General features: G+C 42.6%; 1 protein-coding gene across 3 annotated transcripts in view; it reads right to left on the reverse strand.

The window, feature by feature from the left end:
* LOC128918949 (lethal(3)malignant brain tumor-like protein 3) overlaps positions 1–17,881 on the reverse strand; it is a 52,129-nt gene that overhangs the window by 28,359 nt on the left and 5,889 nt on the right. For 2 of the 3 annotated variants that reach the window (XM_054223845.1, XM_054223844.1), the window contains exons 2-6: positions 5,225–5,333; positions 4,499–4,670; positions 2,987–3,044; positions 1,831–1,919; positions 460–564 (exon numbers count right to left, since the gene is read on the reverse strand). In XM_054223845.1, the coding sequence (XP_054079820.1) occupies positions 460–564; positions 1,831–1,919; positions 2,987–3,044; positions 4,499–4,670; positions 5,225–5,286 (486 nt within the window). In that variant the 5' untranslated portion in view covers positions 5,287–5,333. Of the gene's footprint in view, positions 1–459; positions 565–1,830; positions 1,920–2,986; positions 3,045–4,498; positions 4,671–5,224; positions 5,334–17,881 lie in introns of those variants that run through there. The other variant, XM_054223846.1, reaches the window with a different exon arrangement.

The following is a 17,881-nucleotide window of genomic DNA, read 5'->3' on the forward strand; positions in this document are numbered from 1 at the left end:
CTCACTTCAAACAGCTGAAAACAAAATTGGCCAGTGTAGCTTCACTGGCCTCCTATTCCGTACTCATGCACTTATTATCGTGCGGCAATATCTGGAGTACAAATGCAGTCCAAAAACTCTTACGTCTATACCAGATCAACACAGATTTCACATAATTGCAGATGCATAAAAGCACTTTGACTTGCTTATATTTACTAATATAGTGCATTGTTCTTTTTCATATTTGTTCATTGCATGCAATTAAAAGGTTTACTATTCTGAGTCACAATTGCAAAAATCCGACAGTAGGATTTTGGGTATAGATCCTTAACCACAATGCCATTCCTTCAGTGTCACCTTGATTAATTAATGGTTAGGTGAAGTTCAAAGTACTTTTATTCTTATGTTTCTACTTTTTATTGAAAAAAAAATCCTAAAATACAGGGGTCTTTTGGAATCAAAGAAAGGAAGAGCAACTACCTCAGCCACTGTGAGGACACAAAATCGAGAGGGGTGTTCAGGATCCAGCCCTTCCAATTTCATTCCAACTTTAAATCCATTTCGGCCTTGTGGGAATGACTGATACTGTGAGGAGGGGGAAGAAGGAAATATTTGTTTTTACTTCCTAGAGATAAAATCTGTTGCAGAGCAGTCATCAGATATACTTGAGTTTTCAACTCCGAGAAGAAAATTCTATCACTAAATGATTGCTGCTTTAATAGACAGGCGCAGGTACAGAGATCAATAATGGAATCATCGCCATGTTACAGATTTACTTGTTAATCTAATTAATCTCTCAAAAACACTGAACCATGCGCCTGCTGCAATTAGCTATGAACAAATCTTTCAGCAGATGCAGAAATGAGCTCTATTCAAACACAAAAGAATCCCCTTCATAGCCCAGTGCAGGAAGCCTGGCAGAAAGAAAGAGCCAGAAAAGCTAAAATCACTTTGCCTGTGTCAGCACGAGGTCAGCAGTCCAGACTTTCCCAAAAGGTAACTTCTCATCTTCAAAGGGTAAAAGGGACAAGGCATGTTTGATCTGGAGTCCGCTTACACAGTCATTCCAGAAAACATTTGTGTCTTTCATTTATTTGCAGTCTTAATCCAAATTAAACATTCGAAGTATAGTTAAGGCTTAAAAGAAATCTGAACTGGAACTGCAAATGGCTTTTTGCAGCCGCTGCAGTTATCTGACTTTCCTTCTATCTCACTCTGTGAGGTGCCAACCGCCCTTGGCTTTGAAGAGCTCACTGGGAGCGGAACTTTTAATGTGGGCTGGCACACCAGAGTGCAGAAGCAGCTTCACCAAGGCTAAACTCATTCTCTTCCACCTTCAACGCATCAGACTATGAACGAACACAACTTCCACCCTCCCTCCTAACAGTCACTTCTCATTGAGACACTCCACAACATTCACAGAGCTAAGTGACTTGCAGTTTCCTGCAGAGGAAGGATGGAAGGGGTGCTGTACGACCACGGACGAAGCACAGGACATATGAAAGACATTAAGCTGTCCCTCTCCAACATTACTGGGAGATTGCCTAATAGCCCATTTATCCAGAGCTACCCAAAGCAGATCGAAACAGTCATTGTTTAGTTCGGAGTGAGACTCAACCAGCATTTTTCACACCCTGGTTTGGAATGAGACTCACAGGGCAGATGCTTGTTTCCACAGTGCTTCAGGGCTGGAAACAGACATGTGGGGGTTTTACTGCCTGCTTGCAGCGAAACAACTCATAAATGTAACTGCTGGCTTGAGGGTAGTCTCCAATCCTACCTCCACTGAGTTAGTAATTCTGTGGTGTTGCCTGAGAAAAACATAGCAAGAGAGCTGAAAAAGCTGCCAACCTCTCTGAACAGTTTTAGGGGAGCAGCTGGCATCCGTTCCTCTTCTAAGTAGGAAACCCAGTTCCATCCCTTCTTCTTTCCAGGAACAACTAAGCAATCAAAAACAAAGAGAAAAATGAATGTTTCTCTGAGATGCTTCCTGCTCTGCCCTCTCTTCTCTTTCTCCTCCCACATACACGCCAACGCTGTTTTGCTGTTGTACCCCAAAGGAGGCAGTGTTACCCAACTTTTGAGGCAAGGTATGAATTCCAGCAGTAGGAAAACTGTGCTTATTTCTCATTAAAAAAAAAAAAGAATTTATTATATCATAGGTCAAATGAATTGTGGCACCCGGATTGCTGGCAAGCTGCCCGTGGAAAGTTGCCACTGTAAAGTTTGGACAAGATATAATAACTTAAAAATGTGTAAAAGAATTCCTGCTCCTGATATTTCACAGAGGAATAAGGGGTTAGATATAAACTAAAAGACAGCACAAAGAGGCATATAATTGCAGCTGAAATAAACCTAAAACAAAACAAATGAAAAATCAAGTGAATTTTTGTTCGGTTCACAAGATTCTTTTATATATATATACACACACATACATTTATAACCCACTAATACCACAATGCATCTACTAGAAAAGCAGCTATCGGTACACAGGTGATGAAAACAACAACTTGGGCAGGTGCTTGGATTCATTCTAGCAGAACCACGGTCATACACACAGAAAATTATGTTTAAAATACAGATTAAAAGTCTCCCCCCAGTTTACATATGCTAACTCCTTTAAGGTATCTAATAAATTTAACCCATAGTCTATATCAATCCCAGCGTGTTTACAGCTTATTTTCTATTTAGCATTTGTAGTCTGTGGCTGTGAAGCTCCCCAAAGTCAACGGAAAAAAGATTCTTACTGGCTTCGGTGAGCTTTGGGTCAGGCTGTCTCCTTCTAGATCCTCTACACTGTGCCCATCATGCAGGCAAATCTAGTATATTCTTGCTAATACATTTGAGAAGACTGACTGTGGTAAGAGGGTTATGTACCTAATAAGCTATTCTGAATGTGAAATGAGCTCTACTGTCCTTTCCTCTTCTGTTTACTATTATTCACTTTATAATAGCTAGTAAAAAAATCTATGAACATTAAAGAAAAGAGACTATGAGCTTAGCTCACCTTGTTTTATTGGTTTAGTGTTTCTGCGGCTTTTCATATTATTTGATTTATTCTTCTCCTAGACACAGATACGTTAAAAAAAAGTTTAGCAATATTGTTTTTTCCTCCCTCCTTGATCATCTTACAATGCAGGTACAATAAGGATGTAACATGTAACTAACAGGACTATTAGCTAGCATTATTTTCTTTTGAATAACCCTGCAAGAACATTAGTAAGGTATCTTACATACGTAACTTAGATCCTGCAGTATCCCAAAGTGCTTTACAAATTATTTAATATAGGCTGCTAAAGTTCATTTAAATACGGCTACTGACGAGCAGCACAGGCTCAAAATCTCCATTACAATACACAGGATTTGCTTTCTGCAGTGCAGGATTTACAGCTCACGTAAGCAGCCTTACTGTAATGCTCCGTTTTCCTTTTCCTTTCAGAGGTTCTTATGTCCATCTATGCCAGGGAATGGATACAGAAAAAAAATCATTTATGAAGCCCCGAAGGAAGCAGAAGCTTCAAGTAACTGCTGCCATAGATGAACACCCCAGAAAATGTGGTCTCCCTGTGTCACACCCCGAGCCAGACTGCCATTCGCATTTCTTCTATGTGGTTTTCAAACTCATGTTTAATTCACCCAGGGTTGTCATTTCTCAAAGCAAACCAAAAGGGCGAAATCTGAAATGCAAAGCTGCCTGACAAACATGCCCCAGCAGAGACAGGGGGGCAGTTTCAAACGAGGAGGAGGAGAAGGGGGAAGAGACAGAATGCAAGTACTTCTGAAAACATACGTACTTTAAAACATCTTCACACATGACAGAGAAAAGCTGAGCAACAAGAGGAGTTAAACTGTTTGTGACATCAGAAGTTTCAGCTTGCATTACCAACAAACACGTGCCCCAGCGTCTCTGCATTACAAAAGCACGTGTGATACGTGAATATAAATAAAATGGTTCAGGCCTGAGACGCTACGCACATGGGAGCAGAGTGCAGGCTTGCACAAAGAAGGGCCCCTGAAAGGAGTAAGATGCTCAATGCTGAGTTACGAAAAGATCAGGTCAGGACTGAGGTACTTCTATTCACCCACCATTAGTACAGGTTTCTAGTAGTGTAGTGAGTGTACATGCAAGCACCTAGTAAAAAGCAATCAAACTCTGTGGTTTGGCACTAATCTTCAATATCACAGAATAGTACTTGGCTGTAGTTAGATAAAGTATTTTTAGAGACATGTGTTTTTATTACTGCAAAATACACTTGGTGCACAGGGCTACAGCTGCACCTGTAAAGTTACAGTCGGAAGTCGTGACTTCGACTTCACACGAGCTATTCACCCTTGTGACTCAGACTTCAGAACAGATATTCTCATTACTGATACAAATCAGGATCAGACCCAGACCGTTCTCATGGGTACACAATAACCTCCCTCAGCCCAGTTTGCATTGCACAGTGAAACGACAGACACAGAATTGTCCCTGCTCTTCACAGTTCTCTTTAAAGAAAAGACATGCAGCTTCATTTACCTCATCCTCATCTGCATTTTCCTCATCATCCTCAGACTCCAGAAGCAGTCTTCTCTTCCTCCTGAGACGTTTGACAGGTCTGTCAGCCTCATTCACCTGACAGCCACTGCTGGTATTAAGATTTCTACTATTTCCCCTGTTTCTGCAATCATCTGGAATGTTTCTGGTATCACTAAACATCCAAAATTGAAAACAAAATCAAATTAAAAGTGCAACAATACTCCTGCAGTATTCACAGTGTCTCTGTACCTCTTCAGAAGAATGAGGATGCCTGGGCTGAGAACCTAAAGAAGTGAATCATGTTCGCAGGATTTGCCAGATATGTGTCTTTTAAAAGCACTCCAAAGTACCGGCACAGCTCTCACCACCAGAGCAGCTCAAGAGGGTTTTTAATTTTGCCTTTTTACAACTCTACAGGAAGCAAAGACATCATCCTTATCTGTGGGATGGGGGATTGAGGCATCAAGCACACAACCAGCATTTCCTCTGGCTGGGAAGAGCAATGAGGACAGAGCTCTGGAGTGGAGCTTTCCTCGGTGGAGTGTAGGAGCCTCAAGGGTGACAGGAAGGTCACCAGCAGAGCTCGATGGTGGTCCTGCCTCAGCCATGCCATGGTAACACTCGCTCTGAGGATTTCATTCGACTCACAGCAACACTTTTCTCTAACACAGTGTTCTCTTTACACGTGTTCAAACACAGAACAGGAAAAATCTGGGATTTCTTTACCTGTCCCTGTGCTGCTGGGAGCCTGTTTGAGTATAAAACTTTCCATTCTCAGAGCAATCCATTTGTTCACAGGCTTGGAAAACGGAGCAGGGCACGTCGTCTCTGAGCACTGTAGAAGCAAAGGAAAAGACAACTATTACATTCAAATGCTGAAACTTTGTATTTTTAAACACCTTCACAAAGTTTCATTAAGTGACCCTCTATCCCATTGTGAGGGAAGTAATAATTAGCTGGGCACTGGCACACAGAAAGAGCGTACCACCTCATACAGAAAAAAACCCCTTTTATCTATAATATTTTAATTTTGGAGAAACCCTGCCCCCTGTAAAAGTGCTAAAGGAGGATAGAATCTCTAGGCTATAACCAGGACAGAGTTACAAAATCTTTTCCTATTTCTTTATTCCTAGTAACCCTCTAACTTGAAAGACAAATGTCAAACAAGTCCATCTCGTTTGGATACTTTTAATACAGTTGGTTAAGTTTAAAATCTTCAGCCTTTATATATACTTTGTACATATGAAAATCTTTCATAGGCAGCCTCTAAAAATAGCATATTATTGATGGGAGAGCAGAAACAATTACTTCTATATCTAGCAAGGGATATATATCAATCTTTCATCTGAATGAAAGCATGAAAATGTAAGGAATAACTCCAATATATAACTTACGTTTACTTTCTCCTATGATTTGAGATCTTCCTAGTGCAAATTAATTTATGTTTAATATTTTAACAAAACCCAATTGTGGTGGTCCTCATTACCAGGGACCTAAACTAGCCCGACGCATACTTTGCTGAAGTAACCTGATGTGCAAATTGTGCAAGGAGGCTCCTACGTATACGTCATTCCTGTTCTGCTTTTAGTGGCACCGTTTTGTGCGCACTGGTTTGATCAAGCTATTTTTGAATGCACCATTAAACACTTTAAAAGGGAAAAAGAAAAACCACACCACATCACACAATCCAGAACGCTGAGGTATGAGTCACTTCGCTTTTTTGTTTAAAGCCTTTCTCATAGTCTCCTTACCAGTACTTGTACTCATTCTCCTAAGACGACTGACATTTTTCATTTATATTTGACTGCTCCCTATAGCCCAATCTGGATGTCAGATGGTCCTGGCTGGAATTGGGCAGATAGACTGCCTACGCACAGAGTGTACGCATGCCTGCTCATATCACAATTTAAAGCCTCTCCCTGTGCCATCGGGGACCAACGATTCCAGGCAGAGAAAAGACAAAACAGGGAAAACTTGCAAGAACCAAGAGCGCTCGAAGAGCTCTGCTCAATTAGAAGTCACACTCATCTATGGAACACACTAAAAGGGCGTGAAAAATTCTTAGTGCTGAGGTGTCCACATAAGAGCCAGTTCTTTGCCTGATGGATTGACATCTCTTCAGCGTGTGCGGACAAGGAGAATGACCCACCATCAGCAGGAGCATAAGCGAAAGCCTGTAACTGTAAGTGCATCTGCAGAGCTTACAATGAAATTCGAGATGAGAAGCACCAGGAGGGAAGACAGGCAGAAAGTCTTCCTACCTGAAAACAGAAATAGTTCCATCAAAATCCTAGGGAAAGCCAACTGGGAGACACTTGTCCAGGCAGGCAAGAAGAGGAGAGATCGTTCCCTCCTCAAAGAAGTTGTTCCCTCCGTAGGGATGTATGACTTCAGTGATGCAGCACTGCCTTGACTAGAGATCCAGCATCGCTAACAGACCTTATACAGAGAGTTAAAGTCCTTTCAATTACTGCACCAGGATGCACTGGTGATGTCGAAGACAACAAGGCACTGAACAAGCTCCAGCTGCTGTCCTGTGGTGCCTCTGTGTCCCAAGCTAATTCTCAAGTCTCCTGTCACCAACTTAGAAGATCTGTTTCGGCAAAAGGCGTCAGACAAAACTATCAAGGGCTCCCTATGCCACAACCACACGCTGTCATGTTTAACCAAGAGCATCTTTAAAATTTGACCTAACGCTGGATGGCAAACAGTACTCTTGGGATGAGAGCTCTTAATCGTCACTCACTGCCCAGCACTGGTCTCCATTAGTACTCTCTGGAAGACACTAAGGCACATCTCCGAGGGAGCTCTACTGTGAGCTCTAGTGTGAAACAGTGAGTAATTTAACCAAAGGAAACTAGCGATTTACAAAGTAAGTGAGGCTGGCCAGCTTAACTGAGTGGTCTGGAATGGAGGAGCTCAGTGGTTAACACATAAATATTCTGTTTTGAGCTACTGGTTTCTGGATAAACAGAGTAAGAACAGGCCTGCAAAGAACTGAGATACTTCTTGTCCATTACATTGATGTGCATGTCCAGTAACATGCACATTATCCTGCTGAAACCCAAGTTTTCCCTAATTTCAGTTACAGTAGCCTCAGAAACCTCAAAACTTTTATGGCTAATAGTGTCAGTCTTGGCATGACCCAGGTTAGAGGAGATTCTCAAGGATGTTCTTGCAAGGAAAACTAACACTACTGGGGATTCATCTTGATCCAGGCATTCCAGGTTAGCACAGCACTGTGCCATCCATCCATGCTCCACACTACTACCACAGACAGGAATAACACTGGAAACTCCCGTCGCCTCTGAGGGCGGTCAGCAAAGGCACAGCTATACTAGTATATCACACAGTGCCAAGTCCTGCAGCTCAGCCACATCCATCTTTAGCACAGCCCCGGGGCACTTCTGGCCTAGGGCACCTAGCACCATCCCAAGCAATTCCCAAGCATGGTTCAGGAGTTAGCATGGAGCTGAGACGCTGCCCAGTGGGAGCGATCACTCCATTTTGAAGGCTGAGTGTATTTAATACGGTATATATATGACCAGGCCGTTCTGGTCTCAAAGCCCCAAAACAGGCAGTTTAATACAGACAGACTTAACTGCTGTCGTGACAAGTAAACCATTGGTGTTAAGGAGAAACACCGATGTCATTGCTGAGCCACCACCCTGGAAAGAAGGGGCTCCAACTTCCCAGAATCACCGGTTAAAAAGATCCCAGGATGTCAGTTAAAACTCAGCGTGAGAGGGATATTTGACTACATTGACAAATCTAGCCCAGATTGTTGATATAACCACACTTACTTTCCACAAAGGCAAGCACAATGCATGCGCCAGGTACTGTTACGACTACACAGTAATTACATTCACTCCAAATACTCCTAAAATATTCGAAATAATACAGTGACTCACTCCACACACTGCGCCAGGGAGCACGACGCTACTGAAACACATATTTCAGTTAGACCTGTTTCTAGAAGCTTTTTCAGAAACCGTATATATTCTCTTCCACAGCAAAAAGCTCACCTTCCAAACCAGTGCTAGAGGCAGCGGAAGTGCTGATAGCAGCAGGAACAAAGCTGGCTGGGCTGGCATTTACTGCTGAGGCTGAAAGAGTTTTTACGGCTTCTGCTTCTACTTCAGTAATGATTTCTAGCAGTCCAAACTCATTTAAACGGAACTGCGGGTAACAGAAGAAAGCAAGCGAATAAGCAGTAGTAAAAGGGCTAGGAAGGGGAAGAGGAAAGAATACAGGATTCCCCGAGGAGCACTAGGTATGCGACAAAAATAAATGCTGTGCATACATTAAAAAGCATTAAAAATAAGTAACAACAAAAGTGAGAAACACCCAACTCTTCCTCAAAACACCACCAACGGGCCCCCCAAAAAACCCCAATGATGTGTTTTGTTGTCAATGAAGGAAAGCAACGTTAATTCTACCTGCTTTGGATGTGCTCCCCTTATAAAAGCCAGACTTCTGAGGAACACATCAGAATAAATACCCTCAGAAAAGCATTTTAACCCAAAACTTGCTTTGACGGTTCAAATTCATCCAACAAAGCACAATTACATTTATTGCAGTTATGACATACAGCACCTTCCCTAAAATTTCAGTGCAGGCAGGAATCACCTAGCTGTTGACAGAAAGGTCACGTTCCAGTGGAGAACTTGTCCAATACGTCCCCCAGCTGGTGCTGGCTGGGCTTTAAAGATCTCAGAGCACAGCGACAGCCGGGACTGCACAAACACAGTGAGCATCTGGAGCTGCAAGAGGCCAAGCAGTTCTCAACCCTTCTTCAATGACACTTGACAGTCTGGTGGGAAATGAACTTCCCAGAGGAGCAGAGGAATGCGGGGATAGAGGGAATATTGTTGAAGAATGGCAGACACTGAGAAATAACTACCCTTTCTTCATTTCATAAGCTCCTCCTTGCACAGCACCACTTATTAGTCAAAGCCACAGTAGGGGCCCTGACCCAAAGGCAGAGGGGAGAGCATCAAGTCTAAACCAACCATTTCCAAAAGTCCTAGAAATGCACCTAACAGAAGCCACAGGCAGCACAGCTGACAGGTACCAGTAGGGCCAGGAGTCACAGTGTCCGAGCTTCCAGCCCCAAATCCCCCAAGTTTCGACCCTTAAGAAGTCCTCCATCAGCTGCTGGGCTAGGGGATCCTCCCACGGAGGTTCTGCCAGCGCACCCATCCTCTGCTCCAACACAGCACCTGACAGACTGCAGGCCAAGAGTAAATTCAGATGCAGAACAAGAGAACCCCTCTAGACACACAGCGAAGCGCTCACATCATGGGGTAGCTATGGAAAAGGACTGATATGTGGCAAACTTCAGAGACTCTTATCCCTGAAGCTTAAAAAATTTCTTAGGCTAGGAAGGAATGCTTCACTGGTCTGGAAAAAATTATTAAAGTGTGCCAAATTGTGTCAATGGTCATCTTTTATTAGTCCCGATCTGCCAGGGCAACTGAGCACCAAAAAAAAATTAAAATAATAATTTAAAATCACTTTTCTGATGAGCAAATAGCTCTAAAGATTACTCAATTCTTAATCTTCTTTATTGTCTGCAATACGGACCTACTGAACTCCAAGATGAAAGAGACAAGTCAAAGGTGGGTTTCATTTGCAGGCTCTGCTCCGAAGCTTTTATTCACAGCACTTCATTAGTTTGAGATCTTTTCTCAACCATCCGCTCTTCGCTCAAACCTGCTAAACCCAGTTTAAAAGCATTTGCTTCACCTCTGAAGCAGCGCTTCTCATTGCATTGAGAAGCACCGTTGTTCTTCTACTCCTGCATGCTTCCTGGGCTCAGGATCCTGCCTCCAACTCCCTATCAAAGCCTTATCCCAAATGTTCTTCCCCCTCTTCCCTCTTTTTTTATCTGAAGCCTGTATTTCTTAAAGCTTCAAAGATGCTGGACTTGCTTCTAAAAAGCTCACTTCTTCCTTTGTGGCCCTGACGAGACAGAGCATCACTTTTATTTTAGCACAAAGAGAAACAATCCATTTCAAAGAAATGATAATTCTAAGCGGACTAAGTCTCCTGCAGGAGACCATCCGGTTTAGAGAAGAAACCCATCACTTTCCTTAAATGCCGGAAGAGCAGCAGCACAACGGTGCAGATCCCAGGGGTTCCTCGCTATGGCTGCTAAGGACAGCTCAGCATCACAAGCAGAAGGTCAGTGGACGGAGCATCTCCAGAGCTCTACGTGCCATTAAGCAGCAGAGCGAGTGCGAAGCAGAGCGAGTGCGGAGCAGAGCTCGCAGCTGGAGGTGGGGAAGGGTGCCAATGTCATTCCATATTAGCAGACGAGTCTCTGGGGTAGAGACACTCCTGCATACAAATGAACAGCTCTGATTCAGCCCAAACCAGTGGAGACTGCAGGCTGTTATTTCCTTCTCTAAGTTTGATGGCGTACCTGCAGCCACGTGAACTGGCGAAGCCCAGCCCAGGCCCCAGAAAACATAAGTTTGCATCAGAAAAACAACGAGCATCTTTATTAATAGCCTCTGATCTGGTGCTGAGGACTGGCTGATCCATCGAAACAACATCCAGTTTCATCCCAAGACTCTTCAAGGCAATATCCCTCATTCCTAAGTTCTGGAAACACATAACTGTGCTACTATCAGGACTGCACCTTCCTTTACACAAAGGGGTTCAATATAGCATGTTTGCTAATAAGAAATCCACACAACCAGAAACAACCAGAAACAACCTTCCTGAGAATTTTTTAAGGAAATTAAGGAAAAATGTATTTCATTGTGCATGCAAGAACTGGAATATAGCAGGAAGAGAAGGGGAAAAAAAGATTAAACAGCAAAAGTTAAAAAAAAAAAAAAGCGTTTGGCATTTCTGCAGGGGAAAAAAAAAAGTGTCTGGCATCTTAAGAACGAAGTGGCTTCCTGTGGAGCCAGTTATCATGTTCCAGCTAAGCCTTTCTACCACACTCACTAACCGTGGTACTCAGTGCTCTTATACTTCATCATCTAATATGAAATAATACAATATTATTTGGTGTCTTTCAGCGTAATAAATAACATGGTACTTTGTTGGTTCTCTACTATTATGAGGAATCAATAAAAGTGAAGCTGTTTCTGCAAAGGAACTTTACTGCTGGTTAAGAGAAAACCTGTGGCAATACATTGCTAAGCTCTTTTAAGAGGCAGAAGTACAATGGCTTTAACTAAATATAGGGCAAAAGTTAGGCCACGGCAAAATAATCATCCAAAGCACCTCCTAGAAAGTCAGTGGACCTGATTCCATGTTGGTTTTACAGGAGTGTAAACCACTGATCTCAAAACCCTCCAAGGAGGCAAGTTCATCCACATTCTCGCAACATTTGCTGGCAGAAGCATTTTCCTCGTAGCCTAAGCGAGGTCTGGCAGCCCACGTAGGAGACATTTCTGCACAAAGGGAGGAGGAGGAGGGGAGGAAGGGGAAGACTGTCAAGACTTGCTGAAGGTGGGGGTCCTGATTCTGAATGCCTGATGCAACACCAACTATCTGATTTTTCAAAGCTCTCAAGTCCCTTCAGCTCCAATTTATTTCACTTGAAATTGATTTTTTTCCCCTCAGAGATTCAGAACTTGCAGCCCTGAGGGCAATTTTATGTATTCATTTTCAACCATCAGAAGTGCAATCGAACTGAAATAACAGTTGAAGGTAATTTGGGAAACAGTCAACAGACACTCACCCTCCTCCCTTCTCTAACAGAACACCGTGTTTGTGACCATCAGATCTTGGTTCTGATTTATAGGAGAGCTGTATTTGTCACTATCATGAATATGTAAGATATAAGCTGTCAAAAGCTGCAAAAAAAGAACCACTGATGTGAAAAGAACCTAAAGACTCAACCCCACAAATTGAGAAAATTCATCTTTTGGAGAAAATGTCTTTCTCACACTGGGCTGAAATTAACGGAATTTCTTGCCTGAGTATGTTGTATGGACATGATTGAGAATTAGGAAGACCAGGCCCGTAACTTCTATTAGCAGAAAACAATTATTTAAAATACTTCCTGCCTTTAGAAATCAATTGAGCAAGAAATTAGAAGGGGAGAGGGAGTATCACCAGGCTTTCAGAAGCATTACTAAAATTTCACCACTTCCTTGGTAATGCCAACCCCGTTGTTTACAACAAAGTGGGTTTTTTTCTGCACAACCTTTATTTGCAAACTGCAGAATATATTGCAAATATTTTGCACTGCCAAACGCATGGTGGCCACTCATACATTGTGTTCCCTGGTTTCTTACTTGTATTGCTGCTACCAGGCAAGGTACCAATGCCATCTTTCCAGTCTAAGGCATTCAATATATCATGGTCTGCTGTTGGGATGCTGATGATTCTCTCCGAGACATTCTGTTCCATCTTTCTGCTTAGTCTTTGGGCTCTTTATTTAATTTTAAGAAAGAAAACTAGGGTGTGAAAACAAAACAAAACAAAACAAAAAAAGAGGCACAGAATAAACAGGCCTGTTGCTTACATTTCACAAAAGGTTTTCAGAGCAATACTAGTTTCAAAAGATGGGGAAAAAATGTCAAACTCGCATTTTGCCCATGACACTTAAGTAAATATGAATAGAAAGTTAAGAGCTTTAAGCATATGTGCTGTTTGAGGACAAAAAGATAAACCAGTAAGTTTTAACCGTTACTTGATTTGTACAACGTTTTTGCCAATTACAGCTCACTGGCAAGATCCTGGGGTCTCTGCATGCAGTAGGAGCTTTGGGCTGGATATTAGGAATATCCCTGCTCTGGCAGGGGAGTTGGACTAGATGATCTCCAGAGGTTCCTTCCAACCCTATGATTCTATGAATACCAGGATTTAAAATTACAGAATCACCAATACGCAGGTGTACGCACAAACTCGTACATTATATACAAGTGACAAGTCTGTACAACTTGGGGAGGGGGAGCAGCAGCATCTGATGGCTGTTGCCAGGTCCCTCTACACTGCTATAAAGCCAAGGCTCTATGCTAGAAATGCTATAAAGCTCTTAAAATGCCTAAGCTTCACAAATTGCTTTTGCGTCCCAGCAAATAACTTAATGGGCTCCATTAGAAGACTCGACTAAAAGCCATACTGCTATATGGGCTCCCCATATCCAATTACTCATCTATTTTTGTGGTAGACACTAAAGAAACACTGGCCATAAATTAACTGTATGTTCCTGCCCTTTAAATATAACCTGAATATTTTCAATCTATGGACATAACTGTTTGCTTGAAGTTAAAAAAAAAAAAAAAAAAAAGATTCACGACCTTCCCTTGAACTGGCAGCTGTACCAATTTTTCCAGCGTGAGCAAAACCACTGATGTTAAGTTCGAAAAAGCACAGCCCAACTGACAGGTCTAACTGCATTCCTGTGGGAATGGGTCAAAACTGCCCATGGTGGGGGTCTTCCCTCGGACATCTGAATGCTCCAGTTCAACAAGGTCACCCTGAGCTTTTAACTCAGAGTAAGAGCAGTCAGCATCCAAGGACCACGTGCCTGACCTGTTTTTGGCAGACTGTTTTTCTCCTTGAGCACTGGAAAGTGCCTTAAGATACATGGGCAGGGCAGGCTTTTAACTGCTGAGCACTTAGATTAGGGCAGGTGAACTCTAGTCTTGATGTGAAGCCTTCCAAGTGCGACATCTTCTACCTACAGGTTGAAAGTGTTAAGTTTGATTCAGCCAAAGGCAAAACCACAGATCTGCTGTGGGATAACATATGACGTTTGAGCATTCCTGTAGCTTTAATTCAAGCATCAGAGCGCTTTATGATTACCTTAATTGGATCAAAAGCAGGACAGACGGTCATAAACTGCAATACCAAATATCTTTGGGTATCACAATCTAATCCCTGGAGGAGTTCCTCCTTTTCTTCTCCAAAATATAATATTCCAGCTACTTCCAATCCAGCATAATTGTGAACATTAGCGGTATTTGGGCTAGTCAGAATGAGTCAAGAGGGTAAAAGTGGGAGCTAAGCGGAGCAGGCGTCAAGCTGCAGAAGCCCATTCAGCTCCCACAGGTTTTAACTGAACTGCAGGTGCGGAGACCGGCAGCCGTGGCTATGTACGCAGGACAGACCCGCAGCAGCCCCACATCACCACCGCTTGCCACCGGATTTATGAATCAGCCTAAATAAGCCATATGGAGGGTGGTATTGAACAAGTGTAGCCAAAGGCTCATCATAAATTAATATTTGATGTAGCCTTGTACATCTATAAACACTTGCTTGTAGCCAATGTTTCGATGCCAATTTCAGCAAGGGCAAACCCATCATTTTTTAGATGTTATTCTTTGCATTCAGGCTTTAAAAATAAAGAAGCTCAAACACCAAGACCATTTACAGAGCTCCCTCTGGGAGAAGGAGTTTGGAAGATACTTGGACAGATGTAATTAAGTTGTAGAATTTATTTAAAACTGGGCTCGGAAAACTGTTAAAAATCACAATGTAGAAAATTATCTTGTACTAACCAGAGAAGACCTGATACAATAATGGGCCTTTTTCATCTCTGTATTTTATAATTCCAGTAAAACCCCTAGAAAAATATAATAAAGAAATTACTTTTCTTATAATGTACCCTATCAGCAAAATCTACAATAAAATCAAGATAGCCCAATAAAAGGAAGCAAACTGTGCAATTAAGAAGAAAACAGAAACTAACTTGAAGCATTTTGAAGAGCCATAGTCAGGCACGAATGTCCCCATTTGTCCCTATTTGTGATTGCTTTTCATCTTTAACTTTAAGACTCAGAAACATTAACGCAAAAGAAGATTTAGCAAAACTAAGATGAGTCATTCATTCTCAAGCCACAGATTCAGATTTATGAAATGATAAATGACTACCATGCTGGCAGAGATAATGGTTCATAATTAATATGCCACCACCCAGACCTCTGTGCTTTATCTTTAGATAGGGAACCCACAGGCAGAGGTGGTCAGAAATACTCAGGTTTTCATCTCGTTTCTGCCACTGAACCACAGTGCTGCCTTGGGAAACTGCTACAGTATTACTGTAGAAAAGCAGCTTTTGCCGTCCATCTTGCCTTGGTTAAGAGACAGGAAAAAAAAAAAGAAAAGAAATAAAAAAGGCACAAGTTCATACAAACAAATAAAAGTGTGAAAACTTAAATGGGCAGACAGGGGTTCACTGTATTTCTCTATACACCATCAGACCTAATGGGAAGAGAAATATTTCAACCAAAATCCCATTTCAGATGCTGCCAGGTTGATTTCCAATCACATGAGGATTTCAGTGTGTCTTTCTATGAGGGTAAATGTGAGAAACACAATGGTGCAATAAGCCCAAAGACTGTAAATCAAGTAACAACACTGAAGTTTGCAGCCCTTCTGGCTAAGCCTCCATGTACCAGGAGGCAAAATTCCATTCAAGGAGCAGCTGGCATCAAGAAAACCATCTGATACTGTGCTGTTCTGGGAATAACTGACTTACAAATCACCTTTTTTCCCCGAAACAGAATGGGAAACCTAGCAAAGCTGGTCATTTAATGCAGTGTAATATATATGCTCTGAGAGCGAGCTGGCATTCAGAGCTCCGTGCATCCCCAGTTTCCTGTAAGATTTGGCAGCAGTGTCTAACAGCAACGCATCACATCTGCCAGTCACTCTTATGACATTAGTGGACAACCAAACTGCAATTTAAGCAGAAAAAAAAAATAAAAAACAAATGCATGGCTTCTTGCAGGGCACAACTAATCTGGTCTCGGGAACTGCTCTGAACACTTACCAGTTCAGACACAAAAATCATTTCCCTGTCCTTTGCTATGATGATGACTGATGATACTTTACTTACCCATCAAAACCTATTACTCACCTCAGGCAAGTAATATTTTGCAAGGCTGAACTAATAACATTACCCAAAAAACCAGCCTCACCTCCAGGAACCTCATCAGTCAGGGACTGAAATGAACTTTCAGAGCCTGCAATGGAATCCTACCAATGCCTCAAGAGAAAGTGTTAGTAGCCACCGGCAAGCATTTAATGGTGTGAAGAACGCTTAACACTGATTTCACTATGTCAGTGAAGGGGAAAAAAAAGAATAAAAAAATTCAGAATTGAGAAATCCCAGGTTCCACCCATTGTTACTTCCTACTTCCTACTAATTTTTGTTTCTCGCGAAAAGAGAGAAAAATTATAACTACAAAACAAGGAAAATACTGCTCTGAAAGATTAGAGATGGGAAATGGTCTAGGAAAGGAGAGGGATACCTTGGACTTGCAGCACAGGCTGGAAAAAAGGAGAAGTAAACACTTATCGTCCTAGCTCTGCCGCAGGACCGCTAAGATAAACTACTTTGGTTTTCGGGAGTTTGCCACGTTCGTTTGTACAATACAGCCCTTCCAAGGTTATCCTAAGTACGCATTAATGTACGGATTATGCTTAGGTGGTATTGTGCTCAGAGACAAAGAAACAGGCACCATGGCAATGCGACTTAAATCAATTTATAAGATCAGACAGCAATATTGTAAGTTCACTCTAAACCCAGCAGCTGAGCCTAGTATTAAGCCCAAACCAGCATTGTAGTTTGTAAGCTGCTCTCTCGGTTTCTTGACACAGTTGTGTCAAAAATACGCACGCGTGCATGTATTTATTTCAGCTGTCGAAAGAAGAGCACCCGCACAGGACATGGCTGCACGCTACGTGAAGGCGCTTTCTGCAAAGCGCCCGTTTTACGCACAAGCCCATTGCCTGCCCAGCTCTGCCCAGCTCTCCCCACCGAGCACACTGAAAAGCCAGCGTGTGGCGAGTCAGCGGCAGCAGGTCTGGCTATGCAGGCTGAGAGCGGCGCTGCCTCGCTTCTAGTGACTGTCCCCATCTGCGATATACTCACTTCGCTGCCTTTCTCTTCAGATTTATGTGACATCGTGAAGCCAGCAAGGAAGCAGCCTGTTCTCCTTTCTCCTGCAGGAGCTGAACGAGGCACTCGGTGCTGCGCTGAAGCACATTTCAAGCTACTCCAAATAGAAGGGGAGGGATGCAAAAGAAGGTACAAAACCTACTTCCATGTCCACTGAGTTAACGCTTTCTGTTCGTTTACTGAAAGCAAAAAACAGAAGGACATCTTCCCTTCACTTTTATAGCTTTCATTAAAAGCGTTTGGTACTGATCTGCTTTTCCCCAGCTCTTCATCTCCTCCTGCTTGTGAAGAACAGTGGCTCTGGGGATGGCACCCAGCCTCTGACAAAGCCCTGTGCAAACCCGACACTTGGTGGGCTCAGCCAGAGGCCCAGAGACGTCTCCTCAGGGCCGGAGACCATGACACTGCTAATCCTAGCCTCTGGGAACCACTTGTAACGACTGTAACACTTGCACACACTAATGCACGTCAGCCGGTGCCACACAGAAATCATACACCATAAAAAC

Source organism: Rissa tridactyla, chromosome 18 (genome assembly GCF_028500815.1).
Source record: "Rissa tridactyla isolate bRisTri1 chromosome 18, bRisTri1.patW.cur.20221130, whole genome shotgun sequence".
NCBI lineage: Eukaryota > Metazoa > Chordata > Aves > Charadriiformes > Laridae > Rissa > Rissa tridactyla.